Source organism: Brachycentrus maculatus, unplaced genomic scaffold, assembly GCF_059751285.1.
Source record: "Brachycentrus maculatus isolate JH-2025_06_01 unplaced genomic scaffold, ASM5975128v1 h1tg000328l, whole genome shotgun sequence".
Taxonomy (NCBI): Eukaryota; Metazoa; Arthropoda; class Insecta; order Trichoptera; family Brachycentridae; genus Brachycentrus; species Brachycentrus maculatus.
The window spans coordinates 1,504,324-1,531,218 of NW_028281077.1; the positions used below are offsets into that span (position 1 = coordinate 1,504,324).

The window sequence follows — 26,895 nt, forward strand, 5'->3', positions numbered from 1 at the left end:
TTATGGATCGATAGTCACTTTGTGGTGATATCTATCCATTTATAATTTAAGTTTTATTTAATAAATACCATTATTTGTTTCAAACGGTGTTTGAAAATAATGCGGATTGCGTCGAAAAACTTGTCACAATAGATTAAAAAAAATAGTGCTATGTTACTAAGTAAAACTTAAATGAAAATGTTAAAAATTGTTTAATATCCTTGGTTTATAAATGTATAATCGCATTTGGCACTGAATCAGAGTAAATATGTTTATTTTTCACGATATTTAAAGATATCTTAACAAAAGTGACTAGTTTATTTAAATAGGAAATATAGAAGTCAGTTCAGAAATAAAGAAGTAGATCCGAATTGATTTATATCACCTATTCATAAACATCAGGAAACACTTTTTCACTAATAATATTTTTAATATGTTTGAATTTATGTACACTGGAGCTTATAATCACTGGACCATCATTATTAAGGTATTATTTATATATATATATATTATATTATCATGGATTTTTTTAAGATATTTTACTAATTTTAAGCTAAAAATTTGAAAATTTGTCAAAATCAATTTGCCGGTATTCACAACTCAACGACTAAAAAGACATTTTACACATTTTATTGCTAAATTTTTGAAAAATTTGACGAGATTTTTTCCCGATATATTCACAACTCGAAGACCATCCAAACCTCGTGTGAGGATAATCTGAATCTGTCTGGACATCCGAAACATCGCAAGCGAGATGAAGATTACAATCAAAAAGTACAATGACATTCCTTTCTCGAAACAGGTCAAGGTATGACAAAATCTCGTCGAAAAAAAGTTGGTACATGGAGGAAAGACTAATAAACCACAGAATGATATCGCTTGATCTTGGAGCAGGTGCAGTTTTCCTTGAGAATTTTCATCGGAGGTTAGCGTTCTAAGAAAACGCGAAAATTATGACACATTTAAATCATATATTCTTGTTTTTACGAGAACAAATGCAGTGCATAGTGTTGCATAAGCCAAAGCTAGAGTTCCTAGCCACATGGACGTTAGGTAAAAAAACATTGGTCAAATAAAACAAAAGTTTAAAAAATGTGTCGTTGGTAGAAATAAAATAACTACTCTCAAGTCTTTTTTTTTCCTGAATGTTTTTCGCTGATACTTTGTGACACATTTAACAAACTTAATAAAATAAAACAACTTTAATTATTGCCACATTTTTATTAGTACATTTTTTATCCGACCGGTAGTTACAAATTGATCGTTAATCAAATGAAAGCAAGGTCATGAGTGCCGCATTTCAGGTACAAGTTCAGTGTTATATTGAATAAATATTGTACCAAAAATCACTCATTACTTTGACACTCCCTGGGAATCCAACCCAGGACCTCCAGCATGCAAGGACGTGCATTCCATAAAGGTAGAAAAGCATTACCTATCCTAACTTACCCGCATGACGCATGACGCAACCAGTACCCACACTACCTTACTTAGTAGTACTTTGCTACCTCACTACTTACCTCTACTGCCTACAATAGTAAGTAATACCTAGCTCAACTTACTGCGTACCTCTACTGCCTACCTTAATTAATTACCTGAGAACGCCACTGCCAGCATGGTAGCTAAACACGCTAACCACTGCACTATGGAGGCGGACTCGATGTTTACATACATAGGATTTTTTTTAAAATTCTTTCAAATGTCAGTCTGAAATCAGCTTTCAGTAATAATATATGTATGTTCAAAATAAATCTCAATTTTCTTACCACCTACCTCGTTTATTCTATTTTTTGCGTAATTATGATTTTTGAATATGTGATGTTTTCAATATACTCAATACGATAAACGTTTTATTTAGTGTTACCTTATTGTGTAATATTTATCTACTGTATCGACATTTTTATCTTCAAAAATTGGAAAAACAATCAACACGAAATATTTAGCTCTGACGTATATTGTTGATAACCATCTCCAAATACATATTTTTAGATATTATATTTATCTTAGGATATTATTATTATGTGCACAAAATATTGATAAAAAAAATAATAAAATCGTCATTATCCTAGTATCTGCGAATTTATTCACGTTTCTCACAGTATCAACCATTATCATCCTGTTATTTTTTGACATCTCATCAAAGATGAAGAAGAATATGGAAGTCTGGGCATTTATTTATTTATTATTTTGGGCTGACGACCGTCATCGGCTGGTTTAAGTGAATTATTATTATTTAAGTGTATTATCATCCTGAGTGATAATTAATAACGTAAATGTTTACAGCCTCAATAACGATTTTTTGTTCACACCTGGAACTAAAAACAATGTAAAAATCCTCAGGCTTAAATTTTTCCTATTAAAAAAAAAGCAAATACTTTTTCGTCTCAAGGAAAGAATTTCAAATCTTTCAGGTGAAAAACTTACACCAACATAAATATATATAAATATATATATATATATATATATATATATATATATATATATATATATATATATATATATATATATATATATATATATATATATATATATATATATATATATATATATTATATATATATATATTTATATAAATATATAAATATATATATATATAAATATATATATATATATATATATATATATATATATATATATATATATATATATATATGTATATGTATATATATATATATATATATATATATATATATATATATATATATATATATATATATATATATATATATATATATATATATATATATATATATATATATATATATATATATATATATATATATATATATATATATATATATATATATTTCCCCCTCTTGATCCCCACCTTGTCGCGGTGAGGGGGCTTGCGTGCCTCAGTGATTCACCAGGCTATGGCGGTAGTCTAACTACCAGAAGGGTCTCCCATGCCAAGCAGGTTGGTGAAGAGAGGCCAGACAAAGCGGGAAACAAGGTTGAGCCGACCTGTTGAGGGGTCCTCGGACCTCAGGCCTCGGGAGCGCTGGGCCAATCACTCTGCCTCCCTAAACCCTTTGATTACGATAAGTCCACGAAATGCCTCGGACACCGGCTTCTCTGGCACCCCCCGACCCGGCTGTGGTATTAGGACTGCGCTCACTAAACGGCTCCTATCCAACAATTCATCTTTCCGCATTGGAACGTACAATGTGCGGACAATGCAGGTCCACGGAAAAGATATTCACGCGACTCGTATCATGGATGACTACAAGTTAGATATCCTAGGACTGAGCGAGTCGCGATGGAAAGGATCTGGAAAGAGGTTGTTGGATAGTCACATGTGTCTGCACTCCGGCCAAGAACGATATCACCGTCAAGGGGTGGCAATTCTCCTTTCAGAAAGAGCAGCAAAGTGCTTGCTTAGTTGGGAACCAATTTCTGAAAGGCTTATACGCGTCACCCTCCAAACGGCCGATAGTTCTGTCACTGTCCTACAGTGCTACGCGCCTACCGAAATTGCAGATGCCCAAACAAAAGATGCCTTCTACGACTCTCTCCATGCGGTCATCGCCTCTCTCCCAAGAAGAACCCGCGTGGTAGTATTGGGAGATTTTAACGCGAGAGTCGGAACAGACCCATCACTTGCCCCAACGGTGATGGGAAGGCACGGCTATGGGCAAGCCAATGGCAATGGAGAAAGACTGGTCGAGTTCGCTAGTATTAACGACCTTGTCATTGGTGGTACGCTATTTCCCCATAGGTCCATCCATAAGTACACCTGGACCTCCCCTGACGGACGAACAAGAGCGCAGATAGATCACATCCTCTATGGACGTGCTAACCGGCGAGAGCTCCTCGATGTCAGGTCCTACAGAGGGGTCGACATTCATAGTGATCACGAGTTACTCGTCGGAAGAATCTGTCTGCAGCTCAAACGTCTGCCGAGATGTCCTCGGCGGAAGAGAATCAACTTAGACAAGTTGAAGAGTGCCGAAATAAGATTGAGATTCGAGGAAACGGTCGGACAACGTGTCCAGCAAGACACCGATCCTCAGCCCATTAATGTTGACTCGATTGAGGCACAGTGGGCCAGTCTCAAATCGGCTCTCAACTCTTCCGCCAATGAGGTTCTTGGCCCCAGGATAGGAGAAAGACCCCATTGGATGTCAGATGAGACCTGGGGAAAGATGGCTGAGCGCGCTCTCTTAAAAGCACTGAGGGACAGTGAAAGTGACCCCTACCAACTGGACACCCTCAGAGATGACTACAGGCGCCAAGATCGTATAGTCAAACGATCATGCAGACTCGATAAGCGCCGTCATCTCGATTCTCTTATTGTAACGGCGGAACATGCTGCCCAAGGAAATGACACGCGGAAATTATTCCAAATAACAAGGAAGATCTGCGGAAAGAATTCGGTAACCCCTGGAGCTGTGAAAAACACAAATGGAGTTACCGAATCTGACGCGGATCGTATAAAGGAAATATGGCGTGATCATTTCCACAGTGTCTTGAATCGCCCTCCTCCTCCAATCATCCTCGATATTCCCACGGAGGCTGCGTCAAGCATTCCGCGGGCGGTCGCCATACCTGATGGTCCACCGACACAGGCAGAAATTATAGCTGCCGTGTCGAAATTGAAAAATGGGACTGCCCCTGGTGTTGATGGTATCCACCCGGAATTCTTGAAATGCAGCGTTACTGGCATTATTGGCCCTTTACACCATTTAATGTCCAGTGTGTGGGAAGAAGAGCGATGCCCTAGAGACTGGGTAAATGGGGAGATTACCGTGTTACATAAGAAGGGTGATCCACTCAACTGTGACAACTACCGCGGCATTACGCTACTCAGCGTACCTGGGAAGGTGCTTGCCCACGTAATCTTGCAGAGAATCCGAGCCCCCATTATGCAGGTGCTCAGAGAAAACCAGGCAGGGTTTCTGCCTGGCAGGTCCTGTGCGGATCAAATCCATAATATTCGTCACATTCTACAGCAGAGCCAGGAATTTAACAGTTCTCTGGCGATGTGTTTTGTAGACTATGAGAAAGCGTTTGATAGTCCGCACAGGCCCACACTCTGGAAAGTACTGGAAGCTTATGGGGTGCCTGCGAAATTAGTGGAGCTAATTAAGTCCCTTCACCTCAATAGTGAATGCCGAATGAGAGTTGACGATGTTGTCACGGATTGGTTTGGGGTCTCTACCGGAGTCAGACAAGGCTGCGTCCTTGCACCGTTTCTCTTCATCATCCTCATGGATTTCATTCTTCGAAAGTCATTACCATCTGACCGAGGTATATCCATCTCCCCCTCCCGGAAACTCTGCGACCTAGAGTACGCAGATGATGCTGTTTTAATTGATGACTCCGTCGAGGGTCTTCAATTGATCGTCGACAGGGTAAATAGGTACTCTACGCACATGGGGCTTACAATAAATGTTGCAAAAACCCATGTGTTGTGCAACAGCTCATGCCTAGATGCCCAACAACCCTTGACGTTGAGTAACCAGCGCATCGAAAGGGTCGAGAGTTTCAAGTACTTGGGAGTGTACGCGACTGAAAATGGCAGCCTTCAAAAGGAACTGGGAGTGCGATTAGGACTCGCTGGGTCCGCATTCAACAGTGTGAAGGCTGTCTGGAGATCGGATTTATACTCGGTGAAAACCAAATGCCGCCTATACAATGCCTGCATTGCTCCTGTTCTCTTATACGGCTGTGAAACATGGCACCTTACAAGGGCCCAAAGCAGCCGTGTACTAAGCTTTGAGAACAGGTGTTTGCGGAGAATCTTAGGCGTGCGGTGGTTTGACTTTGTGAGGAATGAAGAGATAAGGCGTAGGACGCAGCAAATCTTGGTCACAACTGTCGTCAAAAAAAGGCGATTCAGTGTTGGCTTGGCCACGTACTCCGCATGCCTCCTGAGAGCCTTAATCAAGCTTGCCTCTTTTACAAGGCATCAGGTTCGCGCCGCCCAGGACGACCATTGCTGACAATTCGTCGGCAGTTCTCGTCAGAACTTCGCGACGCGGATCTGACTTGGGAGGATGCAAGGGAGCTGGCAGCTGACAGAAAAGCCTGGAGACAGTTTGTGGACTCCATATGCTCCACCTAGGGAGCGGATATGGTTATTATTATTATTATTATATATATATATATATATATATATATATATATATATATATATATATATATATATATATATATATATTTATATATATATATATATATATATTTATATATATATACATATATATATACATATATATATATATATATATATATATATATATATATATATATATATATATATATATATATATATATATATATATATATATATATATATATATATATATATATATATATATATATATATATATATATATATATATATATATATATATATATATATATATATATATATATATATATATATATATATATATATATATATATATATATATATATATATATATATATATATATATATATATATATATATATATATATATATATATATATATATATATATATATATATATATATATATATATATATATATATATATATATATATATATATATATATATATATATATATATATATATATATATATATATAAATATACATATATATATATATATATATATATATATATATATATATATATATATATATATATATATATATAGATTTATATTATCCACTGACACTTCGTGATGGAATTGCATTTTTAATTTATTATTAGATTAAAACCAATATTTTTAGCTTTTCCACTTTTTTATTTGACCAGCGACCGGGTTTCGTCGTTACCGACATCATCAGACTGGTGAGAGGCTTTACAAATTTGTATGTTATATTTAAAAGAAGGCAGGAGTTGATAACCATGATTTGATATAATTTTATGAGAAATTAATTTAATTTTAGTGAATTTAAGTATTGTATGATATTTTAAATATTTTTTTTATAAAGGTTTTTTGTATTGAAAGCACGATTTTATATAAAGTTAAAATAGATTTGTATTATTTTTTTTTTTTTTTTTTTTTTGTATTTTTTGTAAATGAATTTAATTCGTTACATAATTTAAATTCATTTACAAAAAATACAAATCTATTTTAACTTTATATAAAATCGTGCTTTCAATACAAAAAACCTTTATAAAAAAAATATTTAAAATATCATACAATACTTAAATTCACTAAAATTAAATTAATTTCTCATAAAATTATATCAAATCATGGTTATCAACTCCTGCCTTCTTTTATATATAACATACAAATTTGTAAAGCCTCTCACCAGTCTGATGATGTCGGTAACGACGAAACCCGGTCGCTGGTCAAATAAAAAAGTGGAAAAGCTAAAAATATTGGTTTTAATCTAATAATAAATTATATATATATATATATATATATATATATATATATATATATATATATATATATATATATATATATATATATACACAGTAAACTCGAGCGAACTTCATATGGGGTTAACGTTTTTAAATTGTATTTAAATTTTAAATAATTCAATGTAGTCTTTTCCGCCGATTGAAATGTAAAAATTCAATTTAAAACATTAATTCCATAAAAGTTCCCGCCCATAACGCAGTACCTATCTAAACGTTATAGGGGGGTTTACTGTATATATTGTATATTTGTAAATAAATATACGTATTTTTAACAAGGGAATAATTACTAGAATGAATGAACGTATCAAATAATTCACAGAATCACAATCAAATCAATTAGTCTAATCGAAATCTGTGTTGAAAATGTAGTTGTAAATTATTAAAATTTAGATAATTAAATAACTGCCAAGACGATAAAATCGTTATGACGTTAATATGACGTTATTTAGAGAAGTTTGAACCTGCACTGTGTGGACTCTATACTTAGTTTGTAGCTTGCGATTGCTGTTCCAAGTATTAGGTGCTCGGAGCGGGAGTTGAAAGGATTGAAGTTATTATTTTGCAAGGTTTGAAGTACTCTCAATTTAACAGTGTCACCAAATTACGGGAAATGTCTCTTTTACTAATTTTGCGAATAAAATGATAATTTTCAAGATTCTTGTTTTTTATTTTCAAAATTAAACACTTGTATAATACAACTTATTGAAAACATGCATAATTATTATTATTATTTTATGTGTGTATGTATGCGTATGTATATGTATGTATGTATATTTATAAATATATTTTTAAACTTCTTACCTAGAAAAAAAAATCCTTTAACCACCCTTATTAAATACCTCTCCTTTCCTTCTCCTTCCTGCTAAATCTATTATTTTATATAATACCCTTTTTTTGTTCTTTTTTTTGTGTTTTGTTTAATCCCTGAATGTTTTTTAATGGTTTTATAACATAATTGTGGAATTGTTTAATTGGCTTTTTTTAACGCAACAATTTTTTGTCAATGTAATGTAATGTTTATTATTGTTAATGTAACTTTTGTTTTATATAATTTTTTTTATATGTAAGCTGTACAATTCCCGAATGAATAAAATAAAATAAAATAACTGAAAATTGTAGATTTTTGAAATATGACGTTGTTGAAAGAAGTGAGCGACAATGCCATGCTTCAATTGACGTCACCTCCATTTTTTGAGTACAACTTTGTGTAGGACATCTATGGTGGAAATTAGTAATTCAACAGAAACCTTCATTAAATTTACCTACGATACTTTCACAAATATTTTACATACTAAGAGAGGCCTGACAATATGATTTTAATTTACTTATATGTTATACCTGTATATTCACAATATTTTGAGTTCGTACATTTTTTTATTGACAAATGTTAGGTTTATTTCAATATGGAGTCATTCGTCTCAATATTATTTTTTGATATCTCAAAAAAGGTGACATAGACTTCAATATTCCTGTCTCAATAGACTTCTTCATCAATATAAAGAAGTCTATTTATAAAAATCTTACTCCCGTTATGAATATCTCTTAAGCTGAGAAAATCCAGCATTTATGAACAAATATTTGGATGCACTAAAAATTTTTTAAATAATGCAGCAAATTAGTGGGTTCCCGGATTTTAATAATTACAAAAATATCTAAGAAAATCCCTTTATATTTAGAGTATGTGAAATCGAATTTCCTCCTTACTGAAAACGCTCACTGACTTCACTAGGCCAAGGACAGACAAAATAGAAAACATGATCGCAGACATCAGATAATTATTTTTGATACGTTAAAATTGTATTTCCAGAAACTTTAAATAAATATTTTAGACTGAAATTAATTTGAAATCACTTATACATATTATTGATATTTTACAAATACGAGTTGTTTAAAAAAAAATGTTTATTGAGTTCATAAAAAAGGTGTAACCCTCAAAAATATATTTTAGAAAGGTTTATTTTAAGATGAGACATATAGGTTCAGGTTTAGTTAGGTGCTAGAGGTAAGGTTCAAACATAAAATATAATTATTGAATTGTTTTTAAATGAACAGCATATTTCAAATTCATAAAATGAACAGTATAATTATTTACTTTTCCTCTTCTTCTTCTTTGTCAGCCGTCTCTCTACTGCTGAATGAAGACCTCTTTAAATTTTTTCCAGACCTCTCTCGTTTGGGCTTTTTGAGTGTTCTTATTTTACTGATTCATATTTATATGTTATTTAAGTAATGTTTAGTACAGAAATAAATAAATAAACACACCACGGCATTGAAATAGTCTTATCATTTATTAATTCATAAATTACTTATTGGAAATTCTAATCAATCTAATAAAAGTGTACTGATTATCCTGACAACGAGACGGTTACGTCCTGAAACCGGTAGACTAAAATATTGGTGAGTGGTTATGTATTTCTTTTTTTAAATATTTTTATTTTATTTTTATGAACTAAGAAATTTAACAGAACATTAACATAAATACATTAACAATAATGAATAACAAATAAAACAGGTAATTGTAACATTGCAATTACAAAATTACACAAGTATTTGTTTAAAAAAGTTTAAGACAAATTGTTCAGTTTTATTTATAATTTAACATCATGTTTTTCAATCATCATTCTCCCATTACTTTAGTGGCCATAAGTTTCAAGTTTTTCCATCCTATTTAACATCCTATTTTTCAATCAATCATTCTCCCAATACTTTAGTGGCCATAAGTTTCAAGTTTTTCCTGTCCACTTTTCCTGATGGAGTTATAGGAAGTTTGTCTAGAAATACAACGCCTCCTCTTAGTTGCTTATTATCGTTCAGCGAACCTTAAAAAAGGAATACAATATAACTTTAGATATTTTGTAAGTGGCTATTAAAAAGGAATACAATATAACTTAACATATTTTGTAAGTGGTTATTAAAAAAAGGAATACAATATAACTTTAGATATTTTGTAAGTGGTTATTAAAAAACGAATACAATATAACTTTAGATATTTTGTAAGTGGTTATTAAAAGAGGAATACAATATAACTTTAGATATTTTGTAAGTGGTTATTAAAAAAGGAATACAATATAACTTTTGATATTTTGAAAAATAAAAAAAATAAAAACCCTTATCCGCATCCCAATGGTGCATAGGGCACTGTGTCATATAAATGCAGTATTATCTTGATCGTTAACACATGAAGGAAAGGTGATCAGCCCTCCGCTCCAAGTACCAGTCCAGGGTAATATTGAATACATATTACAGTGAAAAATCACTTGAATTTATTTGACCCCCCTGGGAATCGAACCCGGGACCCCCAGAACGGTAGCCGAGCGTGCTGAATATTACACTACGGAGGCGGACAATTGCGGCGGATTATAGGGCGGATATTTTGTAAGGGGTTATAAGACTTTTATTCAGTCTAAGTCGAAAGAAATATGCAATCATTAATATATTTTCAAAGGTATAAGTAATTTTAGAATTGGGCACGAGGCCTTTTTAAAAGAGAAGACTTCCGACGTTATCTTGATGGAAAGCTGTGGTGATATCCACTCGTTTATCATAATTATTTGTAAATCAAAATTCGAAGAAAATATGTGTTATTTTCTTCAAGTCATTAAGTTTGGTTTAAAATAAAAATTGAGAAACGGAAGGTTTTTCGCAGAAACTTTGTGGCACATTTTATAAGCTTTATAAAATTACGTACAGGTTTACGGAGCGTGTGGAAGTTTTTGGTAAGGGAATGTAATAAACTATGAGTAATTTAGTGTTTTAGAATTTTATAAACCCTGATAATGACAAGGTTCTTGTCGGAACCAGTTGGTTAAAGTGTACTCATAATAAAAAAGTGGTTAAAACAAAGTTGTTTAATTTTATGAAATTTACTATCATCATTACCAATTTTAACCCTGCTATACTTCATTCATAAGTTTGCACGATATATGCTATATACATATCTTGGGATTATGTTGTTTATTGTTCCGGTTCACTATGTGGTAAAACATGATTAAATTATAAATAAAACACTTGTTTTTTTTACCACATGAGTATTAAATTGATACGACTAGTTTTGAAAACTACAGATGCTTCCATCTACGGATATAAATATAAACTTGAGTTTATACTTATGTTTTTATATTTTACTTTAAGTGTTTATTCAAACCCGTAAATGAGAGAATTTGTAGATTCCAAAAATTGTAAAAATAAAATACCCAAGGAGTAAAAACAAATTATTTCTTCAGAATTTACTTGGGATTGGATTTACTTTGAATTAATATCAAGCGAGTGTGTATTTTTATGTATATATAAGTATATATATATATATACAAATATTTATATATATATATATATATATATATATATATATATATATATATATATATATATATATATATATATATATATATATATATATATATATATATATATATATATATATATATATATATATATATATATATATATATATATATATATATATATATATATATATATATATATATATATTTATACATAAATATATATATATATATATATATATATATATATATATATATATATATATATATATATATATATATATATATATATATATATATATATACATAATAGCGATAACGAGAGAATGAGAATGAAAGAAAATATATGTGGCGAATGTGAGAGGGAAAACAGAACGTGGACGACCGAAAAAGACTTGCCACGATCAGATCAATCAGAACCTAAAATCTGGCGGTGTCAAAAGTCTGCGTAATCGGACGGCATGTATGACTAGATGTATGGATGTGAAGGAGGCGAGGAGTGTATGTCAGGACAGAAGAGTGTGGCGTTCCATCCTCTCTGCCTACCCCTGCGGGGAAACGGCTTGATGGTAGTAGTAGGTAGTAGTAGTATATACATAATTATATATATATATATATATATATATATATATATACATATATATATATATATATATATATATATATATATATATATATATATATATATATATATATATATATAATAATATATTATCTCTCACATGGTTCGATTTAGATATTATCGATTAATAAAGCATTCATTTCATATTACTTAAAGGATTTTATACGACAATTTTAACTGCGTGATTAAACTGATTTTAATCAAAATGTTTTTATTTCACAATCTATAAGGATAATTTATCTATAGAATCGGTTATTGCCATTATTATTTTACTATCAAATTTAAAATTATTATTTGCCACATATCAAGAGGATCTTTGTATTTTAAATACGATATGTTTTATTTTCATTTATTTATTAACAAATTATAGAGTAATCCATTTTAAATGACTTTGGCCTGACCTACACGTTTAACAATCTATCAATGGTATCGGAATAGTAGGTACTGGAGATTAACAAAGTTAACAATTTCAAAACAAATTACATACATAAGTCACTTTTTAATAGATTTATAGTATCCACTGACACTTCGTGATGGAATTGCATTTTTAATATATTATTAGATTAAAACCAATATTTTTAGCTTTTCCACTTTAGACACACACTCGCTAGACGTTAAAGTGGAAAAGCTAAAAATATTGGTTTTAATCTAATAATATATTATACATAAGTCATGTATATAATATTCCCGATGAGTAACTTCCATTTCTCATTTTGGGTCATTGGATTAAATTAAACAACACAAGTTAATATAACTTAATAAGGAGTTATTTTCATTTATGAATATAACTCCTGTAATTGGAGATAATCCAGATTTTGTGAACAAGTATTTGGACATGCTCAAAATGTTGTAAATAAATTGTCTGGTAAATTATAAGCTTAAATAATAAAAATGAAAATGGTATTTTCTGGCGTTTCTCATATGTGTGATTATAATTCAGGATTCGGACCTCACATACTAATATAAGAGTTTCTGCTTAGTAAAAAGCTTCTTTATATCTCATCAATAAATGTCTCTAGTGAAGTTCTAGTGATTTAAGAACAAGGTTTCTAAATTGGTTCATATATACAGAACTTCCAAGAATTTGAGTAGTGTGGTTGTCAATAATGGGTAGAATTGGTGAATGTTACACGTGTGTAAAGTGATCACTTAAACCAGCCTATGACGGTCGTCAGCCCCGTAAATGCCCAGACTTCCATATTCTTCTTCATCTTTGATGAGATATCAAACATTTTTGTAACAAACATCTAGTTCTCGGGCAACGAGTAGCGATGAATCATGGTTGAGAGGAAAATGCGATGACTGAGTTTTCTTTTGTTTTGACTCTGAAATCTATGCGGCTTATGCAACACAACTTATCGTGACCCTACTTAGGCTTCAACATTTTAAGGTTTATAGCCTATGCCTACCCGTTAGTGGATTAACTCTTTTTGTTTAAAGTGACTAAAATTTCATGTGATTCGTGAATGAAAATTCTTAGCAAAAACACTCGATTTATGACTGAGCATTTTCTGTTAATGTCTTTGCACTGTTCCGTGTCTGTCTGCTGTACTGGTCGGGGTTTTGGAGGCGTCTATGTACCGGTCAAAATCGGATCTAGCTGACTAACTAAACCACTAACTACTAATCCTTTTCACTGACTACACTGTGACACTCGTGGGAAATTTCTTCTAACCCTTATCCACACCTCGATGGTGCATAGGGCACTGCATCATATGAATGCAGTATTATCTTGATCGTTAGCACATAAAGGAAAGGTGATCAGCCCTCCGCTTCAGGTACCAGTCCAGGGTAATATTGAAAAAATATTACAGTGAAAAAATCACTTATATGTATTTGACCCCACCTGGGAATCGAACCCGGGATCTCCTGTACGGTAGGCGAGCTCGCTGACCATTACACTACGTAGGAAATTAAGTGGTGGTATTAAAAACTTTTATTTATTTAGATTGGCAGTGACAGGGACATCGTAAGCTTTTAAATGTAAATTCACAGTAAAATCGGCATATAATTTTGTTTCACATTTTCCATAAATATCACAAAATAGTTCATAAAACAAAAAAAATGCTTTGCAAGAGAAGGTCTGTCAGGAAACCTGGATGCTTCTGTATCAGATCTGGGAATACGGTGGGAGAGCTTTTAATATTAAAAGCCTTTGGGCAACACTCGTTACGGGAAGTAAAGTACGGTTTTATAGGCATACGTACTTTTTACGGCGTCTTTGATCTGCTGAGCTGTGACGTCGGACCCTTGGTGGACTTGAACGAATGCCATGGGATGCTCCCCATCTTCAGGATGACGTCGTCCTACCACTCCGACTTGCACCACATTCGGTATCTTCATTATCTCAAACTCTACCTCTGCTGGTGTTATCTGGAATTAAAAATAAATAATAATAACTTAAAAATAAATAATAAGCACGTAATATGAAAAAATAGTCCAGTTATTTTATTTTATGAAAAAATAACATTGAAATTATTTATATTGTTGTAAATTGATGACATCAAGGGAGTCAAATGAAGGAACTTCAAGTAAGAATTTGATGGATATTTGGGGTTATAAGAAATGATTGTTATTTTTAAAGAAAACACTTGTTTTATACCACTTGAGTTTATTTAAGACACATAGTTTCGGAAACTAAGCTTCCATCTTCAGGTCTAAATGTAGAGTGTAAATATCGCTCACCCCTTTCAAGAACGTCATAAATCAAAAATCGTCAATTTTCAGTTGTGCGTGTTTTCGGAATGACTAGAAAATGTACTATATCCCAACAAAAGAGACATATTTTTTACTTAATGTTTACCCGCTACAGGGCAGAAAGTGTTGTTTTTGCATTTTGAAGAAAAGGTATTGTTTAATTATTATTTTTAAATAATCTAAATATTTTTCAAATGGAGAAAAAATCTTCAGGCTTTACCTAAAAAGATCTGTTGCACAATAAAAAGTTCAATAAGTGGCTTGATATTTATTTTTAATTCATTTTATTATATTTTTAAACTTTAAAAACGTTTTCCTGAAAAATCAAGGTTTTTGATTTATGACGTTCTTGAAAGGAGTGAGCGATATATACCTGAAGATGGAAGCTTAGCTTCCAAAACTCGTTGTCTTAAATAAACTCAAGTGGTATGAAAACGAGTGTTTTTTTTAAAAATAATTTCAACATGTCTTCTTACCACAAAGTAAATGCCGAAACAATAAATAAAATATTGTTATCATGATTTTTATTGATACCTCAACATTTGCAGAGGGCTTACAACCTGTCATAAGTTAGTTTTAATGACACCATTCTAACCCTGATTGACCAACTACGCTTACAAAATAACAGAAGGCTGAAGGCTTGATGTTCAATTACCAGGGGGGTTAAAAAAATATGAGTGATTTTCACTCCAATATTTATATAATATTACGCTGAACTGAAATCTGAAGGTAAGGGCTGATCATATTTTATTTATTTATTAAACGTTAATATAATTATCTTCACTTAGTAAACGTAGGAATATATCAGATTTATGTTTTTTGTATAAAGTTATAAAAAATATGACTGAGAGCCCCTATCTTCTTGAGCAGATACCTTTTCACTGTCCAATTAGAATCAATAGACATAGTCATACCTTTTATAATCCAGCACCAACAAATAACTATTCAAAAAATTCCTTTATTTGTCGAAGTTGTGGGAAATTTAATGAATGTTGTACCCACCTTGATATGTTCTACTCCAATCTTTCAAAATTTAAAGCTAAATTGTTCGAAATCTTATAAACCTAAAAAAGTAAATCTATTCCCTGTCCTTTCCTTTTCTTCTTTTCCTATCACTGCCATCTCCTTTTCTCTTCATCCCATCCTTGTCTCATGTCTATTCCTTTATATAGACCTCTCTTATGTATAGTTGTGAAGAACTATAATTGGTACTCATGATTTTATTTTTTGTATTCTGTGTGTATCATATATTGTAACTGTTGTTCTTCCTTCCAATAAAATAAAATAAAATAATACAATGTACTGTTCTATGCACTATTGGGTGCAAGTAATTGTTAGTAAAAACAAGTTAAGTAAAAACAGCAGGTACCTGATAATTCCTGAATTTCATCACTTCCTTGATTCTGTCCACGACAAAAATATTACTATTTTCATCATAGTAGAGGAGATCGCCAGTTTTGAAGAAACCATCTTCATCGAAAGATTCTGATGTAGCTTTAGGATTTTGGTAGTATTCCTATAAAATAAAACAAATTCACTAAAAATATTTTTACTACAAAATATTTTACATATTTTTACTAATAATTTTAATTAAACTAATAATAATAATTTATTAAATAATATATTGTTTCAAAATTCTTCACCGTTGCTTTCCATTATTCCTTTGTTTTCAAACTCCGCCCCTTGACTAACCCTTTCCCTTTACTTTCCCCTCTCCTTATTTATAGAAAAAATTTATGTTTTATATTTTAGTTATTATACAGACCTGAATGATGGAAGTTGTAGTCTGAAACATGTAGTCAATAATAAAACTCAAGTGGTAAAAAACAAGAGTTTTCTTTAATCATTGTAAAAATATTTTTATTATGGTCACAGTTTATTTAATAAATATCTAATATAACAACAACAAAAAAATCCGCAGAACAAAAAAAATATACCGATGTATATTACCTTATCATTGGGTTATTTGTTTTATGCAATAGTAATATAAAAAAACCTAACTAAATACCACTACACCACACCAATCTGTTTTTGTGTGCAATCTTCGCCTGTTCCATATTCATGCATCTCCTCATACATATACGCCGATTATTCCGACTGACCTGGCCACTTTCAAGTATTTGAAATACAACAAAAAAGCTAAAATAAATATAATAAATTATTTGATGTGGTCAAGGTTTTCAAAATTTTAATAAAGAAAAAACAAATTCCCCAGTAAGGATCCCAGTTTGATTTATTTTTACAAACCAATTTTTCACAATTTTTTTGGCAGTTTCCATATGAAATTTTGAATAATTGGTAAAAAAAATCGCAAGACGGTATGACGGTCGTCAGCCCCGTAAATGCCCGTAAACTTCCATATTCTTCTTCATCTTTGATGAGATGTCAAAAAATAATAAGAAAAAAGTAACATGTGTTCAATATATTTTACCTTAAATAAGGATGGAGATTTGATGCGAAGTTCTCCGACTTGTTTTGGACCCAGTTTTTTTCCTGATTCGGGGTCGACAACCTACAAAATATAACCAAAAACAGTATTGTTTTTACAAAATGGAGTTTGATTGATATGAATGTATGACCAAAAAACCTTTCATTACAAGCAATCAATTGTTAAATCCTCAAAATAGTATGCTAATAAAACCATTGGCAGATATATTAATAAAAAAATTAAAGCGTCTGACATACTTTTCATCTGCATGTTTTTATCTGTGGGTGCTATATAATGTGTTTATATTTTTTCACACTGGACCTGAATGGCCCCTAGCCAGATTTTATTAAAAATTTGAGGTAACAATGCAAATATGTTTATTTTTCCAAATATCTACTATCAATGATTTGATTGGTGCCGTGGCGTAGTTGAGTAAACGCTCGACTGCGAAACTGGCGTCGCGGGATCAATTCCCGCCAATTGCTAAATGAATTGAAGAAAGTTTTATTTTCAATTTGTCTGGTTGTTTGTGAAGTATTTTCTGCATTTACTTTCCCTATCCTGAATATTCAACCTGCAGACAAGTAATTTTCAAACTTTATTATAAAACACTATATTACAACCAATTTGTTTTGGAAAAAACCAAATTTTTCATGTTTGGTTTGTAAAACGTCCAATTTGAAGTAAAAAAACCTATATTATAAGAGTCTTACGACAACGTTTCAAAATTGTTTACTACAAATGTGTCCGAAATCTCCTTAGTCAATAAAAAATCACAAAATCAGTATTTATTGAAGTGGTATTACACAATGTGAACGATGAATGATAAGGAAATTGTTGTATACTGATTTATATTGTGCATACCTTCCATTGTATCCAATCGAATATTTTTCCACAGGTAGAAGGATTTTCACCAAAATTTACACACACTATGCTAGCTTCGGTCATTCCATAAGCGTGTAATAATTTAGCATTAGGTAGTTTTGTCTGAAATAATAAATATGGTAATCAAAACATTCTCTAAATCTCTACTACTTCTTATATTGTTTAAAATTTATTCCAACACGTACTTCAAACTTTTCCATTATTGAAGGTGGGATGGGGCTTGCTCCAACTAGCACTAGTCGTATACAAGACATGTCCAAATCGTTGAAGTAAGGGTACTTCACAACCTCACAAAGTGATACTGGACTCAAAATCATTTGTGTTGGCTGAAAAAAAAAACTTGTGTAATAAATATTATTTTTTGACATCTCATCAAATATGTATCTATGAAAAAGAATATGGAAGTTTGGGCATTTACGGGGCGACCGTCATAAGCTGGTTTAAGATATCACTTTACACACTTGTAACATTCACCAACTTTACCCATTATTGACAACCACAATACTCAAATTCTTGGAAGTTCAATATATATGTATATATATATATATATATATTTATATATATATTTATATATATATATATATATATATATACATATATATATATATATATATATATATATATATATATATATATATATATATATATATATATATATATATATATATATATATATATATATATATATATATATATATATATATATATATATATATATATATATATATATATATATATATATATATATATATATATATATATATATATATATATATATATATATATATATATATATATATATATATATATATATATATATATATATATATGAACCAATTTAGAAACCTTGTTCATGAATCACTAGAACTTCACTAGAGACATCTATTGGTGAGATGTAAAGAAGCTTTTTACTAAGCAAAAACACTCATATTAGCATGTGAGGTCCGAATCTTGTATCATAATCACACACATGAGAAACGCCAGAAAATACCCTTTTCATTTTTATTATTTAAGCTTATAATTTGACCAGATAATTTAAATACAACATTTTGAGTGTGTCCAAATACTTGTTCACATAATCTGTAATTTAAAATAATCCAGTTTTGTATTTATTTAACAAGTATTTGGACACACGCAAAATGTTATAAATTAATTAATTTTCTAAAGATATTATGATCGTTACCTTATATTTATTCAAAGCCTTGATGAAAAGTTCAATGGTGAATGGAGATGCGCTATTTATCCTTGCGATTCCGAAAATGCATGACTGTATTAAATTCATCACCCCTGTTGTCCAGTAAACGGTGGAGAATCCCAAATTCAATTTATCTTTCGTGTCCAGTTCTGATTGTTGAATATTCTTCACCCGTAATTTGTCTCTACTATAATATAAAAAAATAATAAAACGATGATCATGTATCTTCTTTTTCTTTTAACCCTTATCCGCACCCCATGGTGCATAGGGCACTGTATCATAGCGACGCAGTGTTATCTTGATGGTTAATTTAATGAAGGCAAGGTGATCAGCCCCTCGCTACTTGTACACCAGTCCAGGGTGATATGAAATAAGTATGAGAGTGAACATCACCTATATTTATTTTGCACCCCCCTAGGAATCGAACCCGGGACCTCCAGCACGGTAGCCAAACGTGTTGACCACTACGCCACGGAGGTGGACATTATGTATACATGTATACATATATAAATATAAAGCGTTAAGAGAACAGTATTATTTTTTGACATCCTAACAAAGATGAAGAAGAATATCGAGGTCTGGGCATTTACGGGGCTAACGACCATCACAGGTTGGTTAACTAATTATTGGCACAACTTGATTATTATTTTATTTTATTTTTTATTTTTATTTTATTTTATTGGAAGGAAAAACAAAAGTTACAATACATGATAAATCAGAATACAAAAAAAAATGAATACCTATTACAGTTTTTCACATTTATGCATAAGAAAAGTCTATATATAAGAAGAGGTATGAGATAAGGATGGGATAAAGAGAAAAGGAGATGAGAGTGATAGGAAAGAAGAAAAGGAAAGGACAGGGAATAGAATTACCCTTTAAGGTTTATGAGATTTCGAATAATTTTGATTTAAAGTTTGAAAGATTGGAGTAAAACTTATTAAAATAATAATATGATGTTGACCAATTTAATTTTATAAATACAAGAGTTATTTATTCTTAAAACTACTTACTAAATAAAAAAATCAAATTTAAATCTGTATTGTTTATTACTTTAAAAAACTATCAATTGAAAATTTCAATATTTCTCTTACTTTCATAATTTTTGATACCTTTTTCATTGGTGTATCTTATTATCTAATGTCTTATTTTTAATCTTCATATTTGGCTATTGTAACAGAATTATTTTTCTTTAGTAAAACTGTTCAAAAGCTACTTAAACTGTCTAATATATCCACATTTATGAAAGAAATGTACGTATTACCTTCACTACAGATCCTCAATTTTATAGGAAAGAAAAAAAAAACAAATTAGAATTTAAATAAAAAATGTATGTACAGCGTAATTCAGGCTCATCCCGAATGTATTGTTGTGTGATACTGCGTTAAAAACCCGAAACATTTCTGAAAAACCGCATCATAAAACATTTTTTCCCATGCTTTATTTTACTTCCCATAATGAAGAAAGGTATAATATGTAGGTGTATTATTTATTGATTCGGCATTAACTTTGAAGAATGACGTGTTGATTTTTTTTTAAATCAAACACTTGAATATATATACGACTGTTTTCGAAAACATACAGATGTTTTCATCTTCTGGTAAAAATTAAAACAATGAATAATATTAATTAATTTAATTTTTAACCAGAAAATGATAAAACGTCTGTAAGTTTTCAAAACTAGTCATATAAATAAATAAAACTCATTAAAGTGGTATATTCAACTGTTTAATTTTTAAAAAAAATAGGTAATTTGCAAAACGCACTTTTCGAAAAATGTGATAAAGATTTTTTCATAAATAATATTATCCTTATATTTTATAAGTATTTGGTATATGGAGCCTGAAAAACGATATGAATTCATAAGGAATTAAAGATTTATTATAAGGAATTAAAGAGTCTGAATTTAAAATGATCAATCGGATGTGAAGGAAATACGCTTCCAAAATTGATTTATTAAAATTGATTGAATTATTTGTAATGAAAAATTAACCTTTGGTTCATAGATAATGCAACCAATAATTAATTTCTTAAGTGGGTTTTCCCACATTTGCGTGATTGATTAATAATATACAGATACTTACTATAAAATTTGACTAATAACAAAAGATTTGTGTGTGTGACAAACACCTTTTGGAAGACCTGTCGTACCACTCGATGAAATGATGAACGAAATGGTTTTTTCCGGATCGAAGTCTGTCACCCTAAAAAAAACATCTTATTTTAGAAAAATGCCATTTTTTTCGCTATTCGCATTAAGTCGACCTTAATAATTTTGACTCAATGCATAAAAATTATTTTAATATAATTTTTTTTCCTTACTCAAATTTGTCCTCAGTTCCAGTACAACGTTGAAAATCTTCGAAAAAAACGTAATTTCCGGATTTGGGTCTTTGTTCGAAAATAACAATTTCTGCGTTGCTATTCTTTTCTTTCAGGATTTCTGTGAAAATCTGCGACATTTCAGGATCGCAGAATACTATCGAAGGTTTAGCATTACCGAGTGCATTTTTAACCTCAGCTGTAAAAAAATAGTTCGTATACATAAGAAAACGCAATAATTTTTCTCTGGTAAGTATACTTTTGTGTCCGACCCATCATGACGTATGGAATCGAAAGTAGAGCAGACACCGCTGCCACAAAAAACGCGCTTAAAGTGTCAGAAATGAAGACTCTGAGAAGCATAACAGGCAAGAGTTTTCGAGATAGATTGAGAAATGCCAAGATCAGGGAAATATGCGAGATCGAAGATGTCGTTAGGTGGGGAAGGCAACGAAGAAGACAATGGTATGCGCATGTGAGGAGAATGGAACCATCCAGACTCCCCCCACATCGCACTGTACGGCCAACCCCATGGCAGACGACTCCCGGGCAGACCACCAAAGAGATGGGCCGATAGCTGGGAATCGACGTCGCAGGAGGCTAATCCCTCTTAAAACAGGCCGCAAGGCCTATAATAAGAAGAAGAAGAAGAAGTATACTTTAAAAATTCCAAAGGACATTTTTTCAGGTGACCCTCGGTCTTGTTGGAAAATAGATTTGAGTGGAGTTTGAACATTAAACCTTTGAATCGAAGTCTAACTACGAGACCACAACTCGACTTAATCCAAAAAATAATGATAAATTAATATGGCGTAATAGATAACATTCTTATTTTTGTTTTATTGGACGTTTTTGGGATAAATGTGAACACAATTGATTTTATCAAAAACAGTTATTGATAACATATTTCAATGTGAAACGACTTTTTTTTTCAAACGGCATTTTCATTGCAGATCCAGCAGCGTTGAATAACTGAATTTGAGAAATATCCAGAATGCTGCTGAATTGTGATCGTTGCTCTTAAGTCTATTCCAACCTTTTCGGATCTCTTGCTCTATCTGATCTATTATTATATAATAACCAGATAAAATAAACCATATTTTATAAAAAAAATACACGTTAATTTTAGGGGAAAGGACTCTGTTTTAAAGTAGTGCATACAAAAGGAGAGTAAAATATGGTATATATGAAAAATACATCGCAAACTTCCAGACAAATAGCATAAAATGCATATTGAACTATTTCATGATTTATTTCCAACTCAAAATGATACAGCATTAAAAATAATTGGTTCAATGTTTTTCTTCAATTGCTGTAAAAGCCAGCTATTTCAGCCTTTTTACCAGGAGCGTAGAATTGATAAGAGTAATAACGAGATACTCACTCTTTGTCATCACGGTAGTAAGTGGAAAGACCGAGCACCCGATGTAGAGTGACGCGATGATGGGTATCCCGACATCATTGTGAGTTTTGGCGCAGATAACCAGGAGATCTCCTAGACCAATTCCACGCCTTGACAACTCTTGGGCCACTCTGATGCTGCGAAGTAACACAGACGAATGGGACTCCGAAACGTCTGACGTCAGCTCAATCTTAATTAAAGAAATAATAAAACATTATTTTTCATAATTTTTTGATATCTCTATACAGATGAAGAAGGCTTGTTTAAGTGATTACTTTACACACGTGTAACATCAACCAACTCTCCCCGTGATTGACAACCACACTACTAAAATTCTTGGAACTTCTACGTATGATTCAATTCCGAAACATAGTGCTTGAATTCCACTAGAGACATCTATTGGTGAGATGAAAAAAGCTTTATATTTAGCAGAAACTTTTAAGTGCCCAGACTTCCCTATTCTCTTCATCTATGTTGAGATGTCAAAAAATAAAATGAAAAATAACTCTTATAATTGGAGGTTATCCAGATTTGTGAACAAGTATTTGGACAAACTCAAAATATTGTAAACTTTTTTTTAATATTCATATCTTCAACTCAATCAAAATTCTACTTTGCACCTTGTTGTCTAGAAGTAAAACGTGGACTATCGGGCAGTCAGAATGAGGTCAGCTAGAGGCGTTTGAGATGTGGTGTTACAGACGCATGTTGGGGATTCATTGGTCGGAACATGTAGAGAGCAACGAGGTATTAAGCAAGGCTGGGGAGTCTAGATGCTTACTAAATAAACCAGCACAACAGCGAGCTAAATGGGTAGGCCATAATATAAAATACCTAGGCTGGCTTTTTACGATGGCGGAAGGCATGTGCGAAGGCAAAAACTACAGAGGACGACCCTGTTTAAACTACATTCAGACCAATGTAGGTATCAATGTCAAATGTCAGGAATACAAGGTGATGAGGTGAAAATCACATATTCAATTTTGATTCCCTGGGAATCGAAGCCCGCCTCATGCACGATACCCAAATACGCTCACCACTGCACTACAGAGACCGTCAAATTCATATCTACATATATTACTTACTGTTATGTATATTATCTATTCGTAACTGTGAAATAGTTCACCAACATGTTAACAATGATAATTCAAAGACAGATAAGCTGAATAAATAATAAAATGAAATGCTATGCATTTACGAATACGAGAGTATAACTTTTGTATTTGGATCACTGGTTTAAGTGATCACTCTATACAGGTGAGATATTCAACACTCTACCAACGATTGAACATCTTATTACCCATGGCATGTATTTTTTGTAATTTATTTGTTTGTTTAAATACCCGACAATATATGTAGCTGAAATTATTTTGTGTAATTAGTTTTATTTATTACTACATATAAATATGTGATGCACTATTTATGGATTATATCTATCTACATGTCTTTGATTAAACTTTTACTCAAATTTAAATTGAAATTTAACATTTATTACCACAAAATGACTGACGAATTAATTAATGACATTATCAACATATCGTTTGATTTTATATTTTCATTTGTTCAATTGTGATATTACATACATTATAAGATATGTTTGTAAATTCTTATTAGCGTCTTTTCGTTGCAAATCTTTTCATGGTCGTGATTTTGACCCCAACACTTGAATTGCAGTCTATCAGGATTTTTAAATGCGGATATTAATTTTTATTTTAAAATGTGGTCAATTTAAAAACGAAAAGACGTGTGTACAGATGTGTAAAATTATCAATGATTTTTCAGGTCTTATCTTACGTCAATTTTAATGAAAAATCAGTTAATTCTTATAAATTATTTCATCAATATATTCGGCAGTCATTTTGTGGTAAAATTTATACATTTTAATTTAAGTTTTACTTAGTAAATACCACTGTTTTTAAAAAATCTATTATGAGACGTGTTTTGATACATTCCGTATCAAAACCGTATGTGAAGCTAATTCTAAATTTTACAGTTGTGTCCTTGGGACGTTGAAGGTTGAAGAGGGGAAGGAGCTGTATCTTATTTTTATTTATTATTTATTTCTTATCAGTGGGAACATAAAAAACAGGGGGAGGCTTTAGTCATTATCATATTGTTAATTGTAGGTTTATTCTTATTCATATTTTTATGAATTTCTATTGTTTCAAAATGTTCGTGACTGTTCGTATTAATTATTTTTAGGATTTTTACGTTACTGTGGTTAAATGTTTCATCATTATTTCTTATGAAAACTAGTAGATTTTTTATTTTTAATTAATATTTTACTAAGTAAATACCACTAGTTCTTAAAATCTACTGTGACACGTGATTCGATGCATTCCGCACCATTTTCAAACACAAAATGATGCAAAATGCATCGAAACACGTGTCACAGTAGATTTTAAGAAATAGTGGTATTAACTAAGTAAACATTTGTTAAAAATGGGTAGATTTTACCACAAAGTGAAGGCCGAGTCAATTAATGAGATTTTTTTGATAGGACTACTAAAATATCAACAATAATTATAAATAATATTTCATACGAGTACATTTTGAATATTCATAGGAATTATAACAATACACAAATATTAAAAAAAAAAAAGATATAATACTAAGCGCATTTTCATAGTTTCCATATTTACAATACTTGCAATTACAGGACTAACCTGATGTATCGAGTCGCCATAAGTCTTCAGATTTTTGTGAATCATTCTGCCCATATGAGCATCATACGATTTTTCAAATTCTTTAGTTATTGCCGCCATCTTCTCTTGTAACGTATAGCACGCGATACGTAAAACTACGAGTATATTCTTATCTGTCTGAGAGTAATCATATGACTGAAGGCTTTTGTGAACCAAGATGATCATTTTAAACTATTATGAGAACCATGTATGTAACTTGCGAATGAGCAATTCTGATCAAAAGTTCATTCTCTTTACACAATTTTTATTTACAGTCCCGGAAATCCGAAGTAATTGGGGCTGTGGCCTGTTCGGATTTGGAACAGTTCGGATTAGCCGAGAAAATTATAAAACAGTGAAGTACAGAGTCAGGGTAAAGGAATATTCAATTTTTTTTTTTAAATATACGTATTTTTTTAATATAAATAAAAAAAAGGTATCAAACATATTGTATAGTAAATTTAAATAACCTAACCTAAACTAGTATTACCTGGCCAGTATTGGGTAGACCTAGGTAACTAACTAACTATCACGCCGCTTCTCCGCAGGGGTAGGCAGAGAGAATAGAACGCCACACCACTCTGTCTTTGCAAACATTCTTTGCCTCTTCCACGTTCATGCATCTCCTCATACATACCTGCCGATTATTACGACTCCTTACCTGACCTAGGTATACATGAGTAAACTGCAAATTCCAAATTATTTTTGTCAGTTTTCAAACATTACCCAATAGAATTGGGTAATAATATGTTATCCCGGATGAACCTAGGTTTACTTGGTATTCTAGCATTACACGTAACATTAACGCATTAATTTACATAACAGTAATCACGTTGTACGCGTCTTTTATATTTCAATTGATTAACTTTTTACATACGAGTATCAATCTTATTTTACAGTGCTTGACCAGCAAAACAGATACAGTACTTTATACTTTATTAAGTTGTTATTAATTTTTAAACAAAATTAGATTAAGGCCCTGTAAATACCCCCAGTCTTCTGTATATTCTTCTTCATCTATGTTGAGATGTCATA

At 31.4% G+C, this 26,895-nt stretch overlaps 2 protein-coding genes across 2 annotated transcripts; one reads left to right on the plus strand and one right to left on the minus strand.

The window, feature by feature from the left end:
• Positions 1–2,885: 2,885 nt before the first annotated feature.
• Positions 2,886–8,891, plus strand: LOC148304156 (protein CFDP2-like). Its single transcript, XM_088268792.1, has 2 exons — positions 2,886–4,218; positions 8,827–8,891. Exons 1-2 carry the CDS (start codon positions 2,886–2,888, stop codon positions 8,889–8,891), a joined length of 1,398 nt encoding a protein of 465 aa, XP_088124918.1.
• A 1,145-nt stretch (positions 8,892–10,036) lies between these two features.
• On the minus strand, positions 10,037–25,941 carry LOC148304157 (uncharacterized). Its single transcript, XM_088268794.1, has 9 exons — positions 25,843–25,941; positions 23,159–23,366; positions 21,775–21,973; positions 21,557–21,656; positions 18,237–18,359; positions 17,376–17,456; positions 16,314–16,460; positions 14,455–14,620; positions 10,037–10,164 (listed from the first exon to the last, which is right to left on the minus strand). The coding sequence occupies exons 1-9, from the start codon at positions 25,939–25,941 to the stop codon at positions 10,037–10,039; spliced, it is 1,251 nt and encodes a 416-aa protein (XP_088124920.1).
• Positions 25,942–26,895: the final 954 nt, after the last annotated feature.

Coding starts and splice junctions, on each gene's coding strand:
- LOC148304156 (XM_088268792.1), top strand. CDS start 2,886: ATGCCAAGCAGGTTGGTGAAGAGAGGCCAGACAAAGCGGGAAACAAGG. Junction 4,219..8,826: donor TGACTACAGGCGCCAAGATC/GTATAGTCAAAC, acceptor CTGTCTCAATAG/ACTTCTTCATCAATATAAAG.
- LOC148304157 (XM_088268794.1), bottom strand. CDS start 25,941: ATGGCGGCAATAACTAAAGAATTTGAAAAATCGTATGATGCTCATATG. Junction 17,457..18,236: donor TCGATTGGATACAATGGAAG/GTATGCACAATA, acceptor TATATTTTGTAG/GTTGTCGACCCCGAATCAGG. Junction 16,461..17,375: donor AATCTCCATCCTTATTTAAG/GTAAAATATATT, acceptor TTTATTTTATAG/GAATACTACCAAAATCCTAA.